The 16849-nt window shown below is 48.4% G+C and overlaps 1 protein-coding gene across 1 annotated transcript in view; it reads left to right on the top strand.

The window, feature by feature from the left end:
- LOC119450037 (proton channel OtopLc) overlaps positions 1-16516 on the top strand; it is a 28402-nt gene extending 11886 nt beyond the window's left edge. The window contains exons 2-7 of the mRNA XM_037713388.2: positions 5703-6100; positions 7131-7257; positions 8095-8293; positions 9148-9302; positions 10482-10698; positions 14326-16516. Coding sequence (XP_037569316.1) covers positions 5775-6100; positions 7131-7257; positions 8095-8293; positions 9148-9302; positions 10482-10698; positions 14326-15281 — 1980 coding nt within the window. The 5' untranslated portion in view covers positions 5703-5774 and the 3' untranslated portion in view covers positions 15282-16516. The remainder of the gene's footprint in view (positions 1-5702; positions 6101-7130; positions 7258-8094; positions 8294-9147; positions 9303-10481; positions 10699-14325) is intronic.
- The last annotated feature ends 333 nt before the right edge of the window (positions 16517-16849 follow it).

The following is a 16849-nucleotide window of genomic DNA, read 5'->3' as shown; positions in this document are numbered from 1 at the left end:
TTCGGAATGAAATGGCGGACCTTTGCGCAACTGCTCATAGGGAGCCTATACAGGGACACGAATATGCTGTATTCATTAAGTGCGCTCTCTGTGGTTATAATTAGGGTTCTCTAACAATTGTTCATAATAATCACCGTGAGGCTGGAAGAACGCACAGAACTATGAGGTAAGAAGTCCTGTATTGCGTTGAGAGTTGTAGAAGGGTGACTTCAGAAGGGCGGCTTCAGTCCTTTGAAATGGAAATTGCAATTTGCATTTGCATTTTTCAAATTGGTGCTGTGGAAACCACAACCAACGCATGTGGATTAAGCGTCCAGAGAAGCCCTCTTCTCCTTCTTTTCGTCTTTTTTTTTTTTTTTTTTGGGGGGGGGGGGGGGGGGGCTTAATTGTAGCCCGTTACGCCAATGTGTGAGATTTTTAAGTCTCTCCAAGGCTGCGCAAGCCCTCAGCTGCAAATGAACACCGAATGCATAGTTAATCGGCAACCGTCGGTGTAATAATTCCAGCGCAGCAACAGCTGTCTGAAAATAGACCAGGCTGCGAACAGCAAGAGCTCTGGCTCCGGCATACTGCTATTACCCAAATTTTATACGTTCTTCATGTGCATATCCTGTCCTGCTGCCGCAGCGAATAATTATGCGCAATAATTTGGGCTGACCAGAACGCATACTTTCGTTTTCGCGTCCACCACATCGCGTTATGCCGGCACGATTTCGACTGATACCATCAGTATGTGGCCTACAGCACCTTTGGCAAGTGGATTAGTAGCGGTGTTAAATTCGCATCCTCGAGTTAATGCTAGTAACATGTCTTCTATACGTTATCCTTTTCTGTTAGCGTTTCACACTCCCCCCCCCCCCCCCCCCCCCTCCTGGTCACTTGGAGGAAGCGCGTGCCGCGCGTTGATCATGCCGACACCAGCCCCGTCAAAGTATAATAAGGTCAGATGCCGGGCTACGCAAAGCGCATCAAGCAGACAGTCCAACTCCGTTGACGCGACCGGCAAGCCGACGAACCAGAAGCGACGCCGCTCCTCGCGTTTGTCGCGGTGCCATCGCGTTGTCGTCGGCCGACGTCCTTGGCAGCTCGCGGTCCCGAGCCGTGGCCTTGCGCCCTCCTTTTGTGCCGCTCATTGGACAGACCTTGTCGCTATTGCGTGGCGTGTTTACTTCGTCGGGTGCGGACGCTGCGAGGGCGCGAATCAATGCGTGTCGAGGTTCGGGACCAGCTCTCTGAGTGCGGACGCGCCTCGACGATGTGTCCCTTGCAGGCGGCGACGGCTCGGGAGGGGCGCCTGTGCAAGCTCAGAACATCGACGCCCGTGATGCAAGGTGACAGCCGCTTTCGGGCTGAACCGAAAGTAACCGTGGGAGCGGTGGTGCTGAGCTTGGCTCCGCGGCCCGCTCCTTGGGCATGCACGACAAGCTCGCTTCTTAGTGCTGCAAGAAATGTGTTGGTTGTAGGGTCCGCGTTGTCTTCCCAGCAGGCTCAGTGGATCATAATTATATCAATGTGTAGTGTTCAGCTTCCTGCTGTCGAAGCCGAATGAGGGAATAGGCTGTGGATTGCGCAGCACCGACAAGCAGCCCGGCAGTGCATTCACGCTCTTCGGAAATGCCAGGGCAGAAAATTGTGCAGTCGCCGATGAGCATGCCCATTCAGAGTCCTTTCTTAAAGATTGCCGAAGTTCCTTGCTTCTTAGAGGTTGAGGAGCTTTCAAGTACGAGCGCCTACGGCCGAGATTGCTTATATATTCTACATAGTTATTAAGATTTTCGTACTGCGGTTCGCAGTAAGTACGAAGGGCATCAGAGAGTCACGTACTGGACTCCTTGATTTTCTTTTTTTTTCTTTATCGTGTTATATCGCGTAAACGGAAACTGTGCAAATTCTCCGCAATATGATCTCAGCACGACGCCCAAATGCCGTCGATTAGTCTCCAAGGGGTTATGAATTAGCGATGCAAGGGTGGTAAAGGACAATCATGCGCTTACGGGAAGGCCTTCCTTGATTTCCTTGAAGGCCTCTTCCTTTTCTTTCCTCTATCTCTCTCTCTCTATTTCCACTGGCATCGCCGGTTGCGTTATACGCCTCTTCGCAGCTCCAGCCTCTTGATTTTTTTTTTTTTTTTTTTTGTGCTCTTGTCATTGTTTTTCATTGCCACGTTTTTCTTTTTTCTTTGTTTTCTTTCTTGCTTCTTTTATTTTTTCCCCTAAGAAAGCTAGCACTCCGTCAACGTCTTGATGCCAGGTCGAGGAGAATTCATTTATTATTGTGCCCTGACTAAAGAAAAACGTCGGACATGCCTCATTTCAGAAAACGGATCGCCCTTCACTCAGAGCGCCCTGCTTTCTCCTTCCCCGCGTTCTTATCGTCTTCCTCCTGCACGCATGAAACAACCAGCAAGAGTAAATTAAGCAAGCGTGTTGCGCTACGTGTACTATGAAATCGCCGCCCATTGCGCGCTCTGCTTTGATTCCCGCATGATAAAGTCAAACAAACGCTTAAAAGCAAGCGTTGTATAGACAATTCGTCGCACTACTAAATGCGAAGCATTTCTTGGCGAACATTTGCCACTTTGAGAGTATCTATCTATCTAGCCGCCTACGTCTTCGTGCTCTCATGGTCGTTTCGTTAACTTGGTATGTGCCAAAATTGGCATAGTATGACAAGAGTGTATGACAAACATAAATGATAGGTAATGACATATATGTCATGGCATGCCTGTCATGTAGGTCACGCCTACGTCTTTGTGCTCTCATGGTCGTTTCGTTAATTGGTAGGCTCCCCACACACTGCTTCGCATAATATCGGTTCCCACAGGGCGTAGGATGTGCCGGCTTTTTCTTTCTGTACACGCTGCTATATTAGTTTGTATTAGAAATCTGCTTCCTCTTCTTTTTTCGTTCGCCCAGCGTGGACAATGTTCTGTGGCTCACTGATATGCAATATTAGATGTATTGCCTATCAGTGGAGGTATTGCATAAAAGCGGAGGGCGAATCTTTATATAAATTTGGCATCCTGAATAACTGCGTGAAAAGTAAAATATAAAAAAACAAGAGCAAATTATGTAAACTACTTAAAGCCCCACTCAAAGAGGCATTTGAAGAATCGAAAAAAAAATTTAAATAAAAGACAGTAACTTCAAGCGCACAACCAGACGAGGACGGTGAAAGAGGACTGAGACACACGAGCGCTAACTTGCAACAATTTATTGATACCCGCGAAGCGCGGAATATAAAGGCATTCTGTGGCCTAACATCACGCAAGCGCACTAGCTAAACAATCAGCGATGACGCATGTATCGTAATTCCATCGAAGTTAAAACAATCGACGGCTTGTACACACAGTTATCCCCTAAACTATCAATTATCTCTGCCTCGATAATTTCACGCGTCAGCTTACAGCTGCTTCTCGTGACGATGGTGCAATCTGGATAGATTGGCTCGCAGCTCGATTTTACACCGAAGCTTGCGCTTTGGCCGGAACTGGAAAACGCACTAGCATCATCACTAGATTCACACTTCCTACAGTGCAAATCAAGAAACCCTCCGCACTTGTTCCTCACATGTCTACGGTGTTCACGGAGGCGATAATTTACACATCTCCCACTTTCGCCTATATAAGTCTTACCACAAGAAATCGGTAGCCTATACACGATCGATTCCGCACATTTGACGAACTGATGATGATGCTAGTGCGTTCTTCAGTTCCGGCCAAAGCGCAAACTCCGGTGTAAAATCGAGCTACGAGCCAATCTATCCAGATTGCACCATCGTCACCAGAAGCAGCTACCAACTGACGCGTGAAATTATCGAGGCAGAGATAATTGATAGTTTTGGGTATAACTGTGTGACCGAACCGTCGATTGCTTTAACTTCGAAGGAATTACTATACATTGCGTCATCACTGATTGTTTTGCTAGCTGTGCTTGCGTGATGGTCGGCCACAAAATGCCTTTATATTCCGCGCTTCGCGGGTCTGAATAAATTGTTTCAAGTTAGCGCTCGTGTGTCTCAGTCTTCTTTCACCGTCCTCGTCTGGTTGTGTGTTTGAAGTTATTGCCATGTCTTACCAACACGCCCAAACAGTCACGTTGCTGAACAATAAAAAGAATTTGTGCAGAAACCATCGACAATTATTGTCAAGGTAAGCGAAAAACCAAACGCTTTTAGAAAGCTATTCGCGTTATTGTTTCATCGGGCGATTCCTGAGAGAACAGAGCCATTAACCAGCCCAGTTGCAGTGGTAGTATAAGTGGGCAGCACATGCGTCTCAAAGAGATGTAATAGTTCGATTTCGGCTACGAAGGCCTGCTACTCTATAGCTCGGTTGCCCAAGAACACGCATTTGCATCGGCGCGTTGTTTTAGCGGTGAAGTATCAGCATCCAACCACCGACCACGAAAACGAGCGAAAGAGTCAGAGAACCCTATTCGCTTTAAAAAGCTGGCTGTCTCCAGCAGTAGGGCGTTAGGACGAGCACCAACGAGCCCCAATCGAGGCTACGAAGAGAAACGACGGCGATCTGACACCGAACGCGTGGACGAGGCATCTGGATGGTGCGGATAAAGCAGGCCGTGACGATAAGTGTCGCGCTGCCGTATCTCCCGTACGTTTGTCTCGCCATTACTCAAGATTTCACCCTCAGCTCTGTCGCTCCTAGGCAGCCGATCTGTTTCTCTTGCTAGACAGAGGGAGATGGTTTATATACACGTTTCCAGTTCCTAACGCAGAACGACGCAGTTTCTTCACACGGAGAGGCGGCAAGAGCGCGAACCAAGACACGCTATACTTTGCGTCAGTCATATAGGCTTCGAAGAAATGATAAGTACTATCAACAAACTGAGGACCAACCACGGTGAAATGTAAGCGACTCCGAGAACTGACTGGTTCAACCGAAACAGTTATGTATACAGGCCGTGCGAGGTTACCTTGATATAACTGGATAACTTTGAGTTGCCCTTATATAAAGAGCAGATGTTATGAGTGTAATGCGCTCCTCTTCTCACAGCAGGAACATAGAATCGAGCGTCTGTAGCTAATACACACTCTGGAATGACATCGATTGATCGCTTTCACGATGACCAAACCGGATAAATAGGTCTGTTCTATGTAGCTTGACGTTGACTTGGTCTGCCGGAGAAGTGAGTGATACAGACTGAAGAAAGTAACAATCGGAGGCTAAACTGGTTTATTTTTACGCCACTTCACAGGAAATAACACAAAGAGTAAAAAAACACATGAGCGGTGAATTTCATCAGTACGATCGAACTGAAACGTGAACGGTACAAATAATTAGGAGCCCGAATATGCGCAGTATGGCTTCAAAGTGCTATATGGAGCATCACTACGACAGCCAGTTAATATGCGTCTGAATGTGTCCGAACCTCAAGCATCCCGCTGTCATCAACTCGATGATGATAAGTGGTTCTTGAGGGAAAGGGAAAGGTTGGCGCTATCTTCTGCAGCCCTTGAGGGAGCACGGCTCAGCGCCAAACGTCATCAACTCGAGAAAACGTGAAAATGACAAGACTTGATCTAGTTTCTCTTTCTCTCTCTCTCCTTTCTTTCTTTGACTTCGCGTTTCAGTTTATCTAGGTAGTAGCATTGGTAAAAATTGGAACCATACAGGCAATAACAGATTGACCGGTGAATGATCCAAACGTCCGAGGGTCTTATATTGGCACTTGACTTCGCAGGAACCTCGCGAGGACCAGCGGCAGCGCCGGGAGGGTCTGGGCGGTGGGAGGCCCCCGTAGCGCGCGGGCGCCATGCTTCGGAGCGGGGCGGCGGACGACGGGTCCGCTGAGCCCCTGCAGCCGCCGGCGCGCAACGGGGACCTGCTCAGGGCGTACCAGGAGGACGCGGACGCGGCGGCGGCATTCGAGATGCCGTCGGCGCCGCTGCCCCCGCCACCGCCACTGCCGCTGCCGCCTCCGATGCACGAGGCCACCGAGCCGGACTCGAGCCTGCTGCAGCAGCACGGCAACGGAAGCCTGCCCGAGCTGCGCGCGCCCTTCGCCGTCCCCGACGACGACTCGCTCGGCCAGACGCGCAAGGGCTCGGCCGACTCTTCGCAGAGCTCCACCAAGTGCAGGTAGGTACGCACGCGGTGCACGGAAGTTTGCGGGATTTATAGATTGGTTCTAGTTAATTGGTTCTCATTGGTTGATTTGTTCTGCTTTATTGGGTGAGTGATTTATTGCGTGCTTTGAGGTGCACGTTAAGGTAACCCAGGTGGTGAAAATTATTAAGCCCTCCACTATGGCGTTCCTCATAACCCACTGTGCTGTTTCGGGACGTTAAACTTCACAATTTATTTATTTATTTATTTATTTATTTATTTATTTATTTATTTTGTTAGTAAACGGGCGAACAATTAAACGACTAATTTGAAAGCTCACGCAACTGATGTTGGCATCATTTGCCAACATTGAAAGTTATTGCGAAGAGATTGAAGGAAAATGCTGTGAAATTACACGACGCGACTAGATATCCGCCTCCCCTGCATTTCCTTTCCGCGTTTCTTTTACTGCCTTTTAACAACGGTTATTATCTCTCGCCAGATCTCGCGTGTCCCGACGGATCCACGTTAACTTTCCATCGCTTCTTCGAACCCTTGCATAGCCGCTGCCCCGAGCTCTTTCTTTCTCTCTCTCTCCTCACCACGTTCCTTAGACTTCGATCGCTCAATTACTCGGGCACGGCCAATAGACAAGTGCCGATGGCTCAGGTACACTGGCCTATCCCAAATTTAGCATAATACCAGTGCACATGAACATGACCCAAGAGCTCAAGGTCTTATAACAAACGTGCGTGTGACCACGTGTCTCCTCCTCCTCCGCTTTTGTTTCTTCTATTTTGCTCGGTATATAGACGCTGCTTCGGTCATCAAGGCTAGAAAAGTTGCGCACTGGCTGGGCAGCATGTCTCGCATAAACGGTACAGGCACGTCAGCCTGCACTTCAGATTCAGCGTGCAGTATTACGCTCATTATTGTTCACTTTGGTGACTACCCACGATGGGATGCCAGAGTAAAGACGGTGTTAACATCATGCTTTTCTGAAAGCGCCGAGCAGCAGATGCATACAAGTATACAAGGTGTTTTCTTAATGTATTTTTTGCAGGAGGCGCACAAAATCTATGACGTGCAACATGGTGAGCGCACTGTACGGCAAAATAGCTGTGGTTATCACGACCGTCCTGGTGTTGACGGAAGTTATGGACAACTCCGTGCCTCTTCTACGCTTTCACGTAAGTCCCACCAGGCAACTCATTGTGGCACGTTAACTACAAGCGAAATGCATCAGGAAATAACGAAAGGCAGAGATCAATTAATCAAACAACTTTATTTCCTTTAGATAGGAGGAGTATGGGACTAAAAGCTTGGACAGCTTGACGATATCGGACTGACGTAAGAATGCTGGACCCTTCCATCGCGCAAATCGAAACACTCATTTCCCATTAACGTTTGGGCAGAGATTGCCAGAACCCCTTTCGATATATGTTTCTAAAGAATGACGGCGCGACGAAAAAAGAAAAAAGAAAGGAAGGAAGAAAACAGACCAGCGTAGGGCTTAACACTTCCCAAGAGGCGTTAAACAGAAACGAACGCGGCCGTATGCAAGTGTGTAGTCCGCGAATTGAATAAACAGTGGCGATTAACCAGGGAGAGACAGCTACGCTAAAAAAAGAATTCCAAGCAGACTAAACTACAGTTGAAATCTGCGGCATTAAGTAGATGTCACTACGTATGTGTTGTTTATTGTTGTTGTGATACCCACTGAACCAAGTTGGTGTCAAAGAGATTCATTGAAGAGCTGCACATACTCAGTGGCCCCAGTGGCATGTATTTTTAGACCGCACTATCTTCTGGACCGGCCCGCGAAAACGCCAAGATATACGACAAAAACTGGGTTGACTCGCAGAAGAAAGCTCAGCATTAAAATAATAAATATCCTCGAGAGCCGTGTCGTGGTGCGTCTCACCGTATTTGAACCGTAAAGCAGCCAATTGAATGTAGTTCATGTTACGACACGCCGAGTATATGATGAGCAGGCAGAAAGCTTCAGAGTGAGGTGCGTGCCACAGGGCTACCTGTACGCGTACCTGCTGGGCGGGTCGGTGGTCTGCCTCCTGGGCGTCTACGTGAGCACCATGGTGGACCGGTGTCCAGCGCTGACCGGCCAGCCGTCACGTTCTGGGGCCGACCCTGAGGCAGCGCTGCGACGCGGTCGCGTCATGACGCCCTGCTCGGACGTCAGCATTTACCTCCGAATAGGAGTCATCGGTAAGTGATGATCATCAATAGTTCTGCAGAAAGGACAGCTAACGAGGAGCAAGGCGCGAAGGAACCGTTCCTGAGGCATTGAAGTTTCAGTGGTCATAGAAGTCAACAATATGTCTAATTTGATTAGTAACATCTTCATCTACACAAGACTGTGCCTAAGCGTCTTAAACATTAGAGGCATGTGCGAAAATTTTTACGGGGACCTCGGCTCCTCGTTTCTTCGCGAATGGTTCCCACGGAGACAACTATACCCGATCCGTCTGCGTCGTAGGTGAAGTCGGCGAGCTTACACCAGAAGACAGAGAGTAATTATTTCTTGCAGATGGAGGTTGCCTCTCTCTGATATTGTTTGAAGGATTCGCTTTCTCAATGGCACTTCAGACGCTCCGTTTTGTCGTGGCTTGTTGGTCGCTCGTTGTACCTACATGTCCCTTGTTTTAGTCGTCCCCGTATCAGCGAGACAGCCTTTCCGAAATGAATGCTTATGATACAGCTTGCATCACTTATGAAAACAGGCTTGGCATTATAGCGACCATCCATGGTAGGTTCTTGATGGACCTACCGACATTTTACGAAAGCTGGATATGCACGCGTGCGGCTGGGAAATCCATTTTAGTAGAACTCTTCTGTTTAAGCATTTCTCACAGATTGAAATGTACACGCAATAGCTGCTCAAGTTCGGTTACAGATTTTGACGGAGAGTTGCGCAGATACGCATATATCCGTACAACAGTTCTTGCGGTAAAACAACGCTTTCTCTTTTTACGTTCACTGTTTAGCGTCACAAGCGTATCAGCAAACGCGTCGTTGGCGCAAATGGAGTTTACCGCGGCTCACTCCTCGGCCTCTTGCAGTGTTCGGCCTGGGGACTCTGTTGTCGTGCGGCCTCGAGATCGCCACAATATTCACGCTGACCAAGCCATGCACCGACCCTGTTAACTTGGCCATGCCTGTGCTCCACGCGCTATTCACCTTTCTGCAGATGCACTTCGTCTTCATGAACCCACAGGTAGGCGGCTCTGCCACTTCTCACTAAGAAGGAAACCTCATTCACAGAGCTATTCGTTCATAAGAACCAATAATCACTGGCCTGTCGGCCGGCGCCTGTTCCTATAAGGAACATTCCAGCGAGTGTGGAGAGGTTTCTGAATACAGACCAAGATTTTCATTGGACGTGGCGTCACTGAAGCTGCGGTCGAAAACCCTGCCACGGCCGCTCGGTGAAAACATTTTATCGAGCGGTACTGCTCACGGCTTAGAAATAACAGCGCAATGAAGTAACGACGCGGACGGGAGGTTAAACTGGCCCTATAATTAACGACCTCCGTTTCGCAACTGGTTTTTATTGAGAAAATAACGCAAGATATGTGTAGCACATATGTGGTACAGTCGAACCCGGATATATCAAACCCACATATAACGAATTATTGTGTATAACGAACAGCAGTAAAAATCCCATTGAAAACTTTTAAATAAAATTTTTACTTTATATGTCGAAATATAGACTGATGATGTTGATATCGAATTACCTATATATCGAATTTTTTTGTGAGCCCCGTCAGATCCGATATAACCGGGTTCGATTGTATATGCGGAACTACAGAAAGGAAGAAAACAAAAGGAAAATCGCAGAAATCACATAAAATGCCTGCTCAGATAGTCGATCTGTTTTTGGAGACAAGTTTGGCATGTCAACATAAAAGGGCAGCGCCACCATTTTCACATTCCCGAATTTGCTCCCTGTAGCCTCAAAGTCTGTGGCGGCATATGGTAGAGGCTTTAGTTAATTACTTTTTCTGATTATTTAAATGGCATTCGAAAATATATGACAATTCAACCTAAGATCTTACCACAAAAAGTACACAAATCTCCGACAAGATGCTTTGAAAGTCGAATATCACGTGCACACTGACGAGATCCCATCGCCGCCCACGTTTTAGTGCGAGAACGTCGATCTAAAAACGAAATTTCGGCCTTCATTTGTGATTTAATCCCATATTACAGCTCTGCTTATTCTTCCGAACTTACGCTGAGAGAGTTCTAAACGACTAACGTATACGCCAGTATGAAACCATTTTGTGCTTTCTGTTATGTTCCCATTCGTCACAACATGCGATTTAAAACTGGCTAAGAGCTCTCAGTCATGTGTCCTTGAGTAGTTGACACTTCGTGTGTTCCGTGTGCGCAGAGCGTAGCCCGGTCGCTGGGCTGCCTGCGCCACCTGGTGCTGGTCCACCTCGTGGTCACCAATATCGCCGTCTGGCTCAAGTTGCTGCTCTGGGAAACCGCCAGCGAGTGGCTCCGACAGAGCCACGTTGTCCAGGATGGGCAGAGCATCTGGCCACCCAAGGGATTCAACTTCACCACGCACGTCATAGACGACCAAGGCGACCATAAAGCGTTCTGTACGTCCAGCGATATTGGAGCGCCTTCGTTTTCTTTTTTTTTTTCTTTTTTTTTAACGCGCAAGTGCACTGGCAATGAATTCGGAAGGTCATAGCTGGGTCTCCAAACGTATTGTACCGGGGAAAAAAAAGAAAGAAAAAAAGACAGACAGGATCAATCGTTTTTCAACGTCGAATACAAACGAAGTACTTCATTTGTCTGCTTTGAATCTTTGCACTGATTTCTCACGTTCGCATAGTGCACAGTCGAGCAGCTTTTCATGCAGTAATTTGCTCGCGTGTGTATATATCGTGCAGCGAATAAAATCTACTATAGCTTGCTCGTAGCTCCGTTATGTTTTAAGAGCCAGTCAAGTCGTACACCGTTAGAACTATGCTGAGCAATCAGTGTCCTCGAACTAGGGTCAGTTACGCACGAACAGTAGTGACCTATGTTTGATAACGATATATCGCGCAACGTAACTCTAAGTTGCAATTTCTCTCTTTAGCTCGATTAACGTTAACGGCCTACATCAACAGCACATGCCAATGAAAACGGCAGTTCTGGACCGGGGCGCATTAGACATGACTTCAGCTTCCGTTTTGCTGGAAGAAACAGTTATAAAGAGTTGGCTTTCTATTTTTCGGCAGTCACTTGAAGCGTCGAGGAGTACGCTTGCCTGCGCCAATTATATATGTAGTCGCGGCGATCCGGATGAAAAGGAAACTGTCAGGCTTATTCAAATAGGGGTTAGAGCGCATATGGCAGGCACAATGAAGTACAGTAAAAGCTCGATGATACGATCACGGCTAATACGAATTTCCGGATGATACGAATTTTTCTGTGGTCCCGGCCGAGCCCCATTACTTTGCAACGTGCTAGAGAACGGTTGTTACGAATCAATTTTCAGCCTGCGTCGGTTGATACGAATAAACGCCGCCCCACCGACAGCCGCGAAAGAGAACAGCACGCAGTCACGCGCTTTCTCTCCTTCTCTTTTGGTGCGGAGGCGCGGCGCCGGACAGCGCGGACTCCGCGACTGGGCGCGAAGAGTTAGAAGCGGTGGCGCTTTTGGTGCTTTTGTACTTTTTCTCCTTTTCTGCGAGCCGTCAGATGGAGTGGCTGCTGCGCTTCGGGCCGCGTTCTTCGTGTTTGCGCCATTTTGCCTAGTCGCAGCGAGCTATGTCTCGCAAGCGGAAAGCACTCTCCTTTAAAGAGAAATTAGACATTCTTCGAAAGGTCGATGAGGATCCCAAGAGGAAGCGGACGGAGTTCGCTAAGGAGCTAGGCCTCGCAACGTCAACACTGAGCACAATTGTTGCACAGCGAGACTATCATGAAAAACGTGCTTTCATTCAACGTCAACGCGAAGCAAGCGAATTCGAACACGCTTATTTCGAACATACCGCGCACCGACAATGCTCTTAGCAGCGCGCCAAATCACGCGGCGGCGCCTCCGACCGGCATTGCTCCGACACCGCCATAGAGCAAAAGCTCAGGAGAGACCCCTCAATGCCGCGCGCGAAGGAACGGGGAAGAAAGAAAAAAAAAAAAAAGAAAGAACCCACGGCGGAAATTTCCTTCTCTCTCAAATTGCAAGGTCGCCGTTTCTGCATCGCGCCGGAACAAGCGTGTACGTGCCGACTAGAGTGTTCTAGACAACCGTATTCTAGCACACACTAGTGCAGACGTCTCAGCCACGCGGATAAAATGGCAGTGAACCCTTCTCCTCTATTTTCTAGTCACATGTTGACCTTGCACGCTGCGGCAGCAGTGCAGAGGGAAGCAGCGGCGGAGGCACAGTCGGGCCAAAGAAACTGCCACGCCCGCAAACGCTCGCTTCCCGATAACGGCACAAAACGAAACTTCAGGGGGGCGGCTAAAATAAGCTGGCGCCAGCACGGCGGCGGGCGCGCACGGAGATGTCCGCACGGAGTCGAAGGTGAGAGAGCTACGAGGGAGTTGAGAGGGAGGGCGAGGGGAGCCACCGAAGCAGCGGAGTTGACGCGGCCAAATCCGCTTCCCTGCCGCCCTCCTCCCTCACCTTCGACGGTCTCCGCGCGCACCCGTGTGCCGGCGCCGCCCGCTCGCTCCCTGATCGAAGCTTCGTTTTCTGTCGTTATCGGGAAGCAACCGTTAGCCGGCATGGGCAGTTTCGTGGCCCGCGCTTGCTATGCGCTTGCGCGCCGCGATATTTCACGACTCGCACCGTTCGTGCATCGTGCTATGGTGGGCGAATACTTCAAAAATACGTCCTTTTAATTCGAACAAATTTTCGGGCCCCTTCGAGTTCGAATTATCGAGATTCTACAGTAGTTTTAATTGTGTTTCGATGATACGAATTTCGGCTAATACGAATATTTTTCAGTGACCCCGTGAGATTCGTATCATCGAGCTTTTACTGTATATATACGGCACCTTATCGATGTCGTTGAAAAGCACACAATCAGTGTATTAACATGCCTGCACTAACCTGTAGGCCGGAAACTTGGAGAACAACAGTTATAAAAGGACCGCGCAACGAGCTCCGAAACAAGAAACAACAGGCGTAACGTTAACAGACAGGAAGAGACAGTATGGGCTAAGGAGAAAACTGGAGTAGCCGGTATTCTAATCGAGATTAAGTGAAAGTGGGGTCAGGCGGGTCAAGTAATGCTTAAAAATATAACCGATAAGCGGCGGTCTATTGCAGCAACAGAATGGGTGCCACGGACGCTATGGATGCTATGGACTCGACGGGTGCAAGAAAAGAGCAATCTGAGGTTGCCGAAAGAGGCCTTCGTCCTAGAGCGGACATAGAATTATGATGATAATGATGACGATAAGAATTAAACATAATATCAGCAACAGAAAAACGGCGGCAGGGACTCTTATTTGTGTTCACTAATTTGAACTTAATTGCTTTAATAAACACAGGTCAGTTTCCACATGTCTCAGGCACCAGCTTGGCGTCTCTATAAATCTTCTTATAACGACGGCTTTTAACTATGACTACAACAAATTCAGCAACGATTTATTAACATTGGAGCTCGTTCTGGGCTCCATCGCGTGATACAGTGGAAAAGTTTCCATGGAGTTGCTTTAAGAGAACCTGCATTGGCCTGGATCAATCGTTGGGAGATAGTATACCTGAAAACACCCACTGCTGCTGAGCCCTCTGCCGCAACCTAGTTCCAGTTGTACGCCTCGAGCGTACGTGGCCTAGAGCGAGACAGCTACGATACATCTGGCCGAAAGTTCCCTCATCCTCTCTACTATGAGCAGTTAATTCTTTCATTTTTGCTGAATAGCTACTTTTTTATTTCATATTCGCCGCACCCTTTAGCTTCTATAATACATTATATATGGTGAAATTCGTTTACGCGGTGGTCTCGAGTCTACAACCTTTCAGACATTCCTCGGCAGTTATACATTCCATGCCCTATAATTTACATTTTGTACATATAGAAATTGAAACGCGTAGCGACTAAAATTGTTCAATTCCGGCTATTGGCTTTAAATTGGCAGTTAGCAGAAGGCCAATGACCACACGTATCTCAAAGCAGTAGTGTTTTTCTTGCTAAATAATCCGTTTGCCTAGTTCCGTGAACTGTCTTGTTGGGCTGGACCACGCTCAGCAAGGTTTTGTTGTCTCTCTCACAATGCAGTCACGTCGGACTGCCTGTGGCGGCCCATGGACAACCTGCCCATGGAACGTATGCTTACGCTACAACGCTGCCTGCACAACACAACCGTGGGTGCCATCTGGCAGAAAGCATCGCCCTTCTTGACGCCCTTCATCGTCCAGTACAGCGTCGTGGCTGCCGTGGTCGTCTACACCATCTGGGACAACTACTCGTACTGCACCAGGGGCAAGAACTACTATGGCCGCCGGTCCTCTCCCACTGCCGACCGCATCGAAGCTGCCGTCACCTCCTCTACCAACCGTGTGGTGGACTGCCAGGGTTCCAGCAAGGGCCTCTTCCTGGGTCTTCTCGTTCTTGTGGCCGGCGTCATCGTTCTCATCCTTTTTTTCGTGCTGAGCAACGAGAACATGGAGATCGAGACGCTGTCTGCAGTCACCACGCTCCACTGCGCCGTCCAGGGTCTCTCGGCTATGGCAACGGCCATCGGACTCTGCACTGTCGGTGGCGCTTACCACAAGCGCGGCAGGACGACCCAGCTCAACTCAATCCTGCAGGGCATCGGCCTCCTCGCCCTTTACACGTACGGCGTTTTCGGTGTCGTAGCCGGCTCCTCGAGAATCTTCGAAGGGTCCGAGCACCTGCTCCTCCTCCTGGACGGTGCATTCATGGTCCTGTTTGCGAGCCTGCAGTCGCTGTTCGTCCAGCGTCTCGCCATGCGTTGCCTGCCTAAGAAGAACAACAAGTCCGGCCTGCAAGTGGTCACATTTCTCATGTTCAGCAACCTGGTGCTCTGGCTCCTGGAGACGTTCACGAACCAGAACCACATATCCAGTCAGCAGCAGCTGGCCATGTACGGGGCCGTGTCGTGGGGCATCATTTCTAGGGTGGCCCTGCCGCTGGTCATCTTCTATAGGTTCCACTCATGTGTCTTTCTTCTGGAGGCATGGCAGCTACCCATCACATTGAGCAGAGAGTGACTTGCTTCGGTCGCGACGATATACTGATGGACAGTATAACCACTGCGTTCCTTTCACCGTGCACCCGCAAAACTGGCTCGACAAGCCCTGAGTGACATTATGCGGTCTCCAACGGAACAGTGTTTTGAGTGAGGCAGTGGTGGCTACTAGTAATCAGAGCAACCTGTATCAGTGACTGTCACAACGGAAGCTCTGCTGTTATCATTGACTGCCATTCACGTGTTATGTGCAAACGCTGAAAGGACTTGCGAAACTATGTGCTCCTCCCTTAGTGTAAGAGAAAAAAAATGTCGCAGCTTAAACCTTCGAAGCCCACATGATCAACATGAAAAATACGCTCTTTCGCCGCTTAAATGCCCAACATCAGCTTTAACAATGACTGTGAAATGTGAATGCTATCGTTGATTGTTAAGTCTACATGATGGTTAGTTTCTGTGATGAAACTTTCGCAAAGCGCGATTATAAGCCTTAAGAAAGCTTGTATGATGCTAGCTCCACCATATGTGCTTCCATGCAAACCCAAGGCGATAAAGAATTGTTGTTTTCGTCCCAGTAGTAAGAATGTTAGAAGTTCGAGTAAAAATAAGGGCCAAAGTTGAGTTGCGCATACCTAGACGACACAAAGCTGTCACTTCACGAGATGTCTCTTGTTGATCAGTATAAAGTACCGAGTGCACCATCATCATAAGATTTCGCATCGCGCTTTATGAGCTTCTCCATTTGTGCCTTGTCATCAGAATGATCCTCATTTTTTAGCTTCATCGACAATGTTGTGGAGCTGTTAAGTTTTGCTTTCAACCACTGCCACACCATTCATCATTACAAGTAGAGCTTAGCCATCCTGTGAGTGTATGCGCTGCCCACAGCGCACTATGCTATGTCTATAGTACACCTAACGTCACGTGTCCTCGATCGTACTGCTCATGTAAAAGCTGCAGTGTTAAAACGTGCCCAGTAGTACAACTTTCAGCGCATGAAAAAAGTAATGTGAAATCTTGAGAGTATCACTTGCCTTTCATAGTAACGGTATAGAGCCGACCACAGTTACTAAAATTGAAACAGTACTGCCTCATTCTGCGACATCATAGACCTCAATCTTACGAGAGACTAATAAATACTAGAATATTCTTATCAACGCACTTTTACAAACAGTATAAACGCCACCTCACATTTTCTGCCATTGCTTGTACCGACACATTCAGAACAACTAAAATTAAAACTTATGACGACTTCAATGTGTGCTTCGAAGATTTCTTCCCACTAAACTGCGTGGTCACAGCTTAGTTTCTTCCGCCAATCGACCACCACAGATTCGAGCACGCCGAGCGCCACATATAAGGTGTCGCGCGTCCTCGCCCGCTCCGCGCAGTAGCAACTGCGTTGGCAACTGCATTAGAGGAAAACAATTCGGTCCTTCGGCGGTGTTTTCCAACGGCTTCGCGTTACCCAGTTGTAAGCTCATTGCTCCTCTCCCGCTTCACTCCACGGCCCGGCAGGCAATGTTGGCCGTGGTGGACATCCGTTATAAAGAAACGATGAATATAACGAAACAAGTTTGGCTCCCCCTT

Source organism: Dermacentor silvarum, chromosome 4 (genome assembly GCF_013339745.2).
Source record: "Dermacentor silvarum isolate Dsil-2018 chromosome 4, BIME_Dsil_1.4, whole genome shotgun sequence".
Taxonomy (NCBI): domain Eukaryota; kingdom Metazoa; phylum Arthropoda; class Arachnida; order Ixodida; family Ixodidae; genus Dermacentor; species Dermacentor silvarum.
Note: the sequence above shows the minus strand (reverse complement) of the source record. Positions and strands in the feature narration are given on the sequence as shown.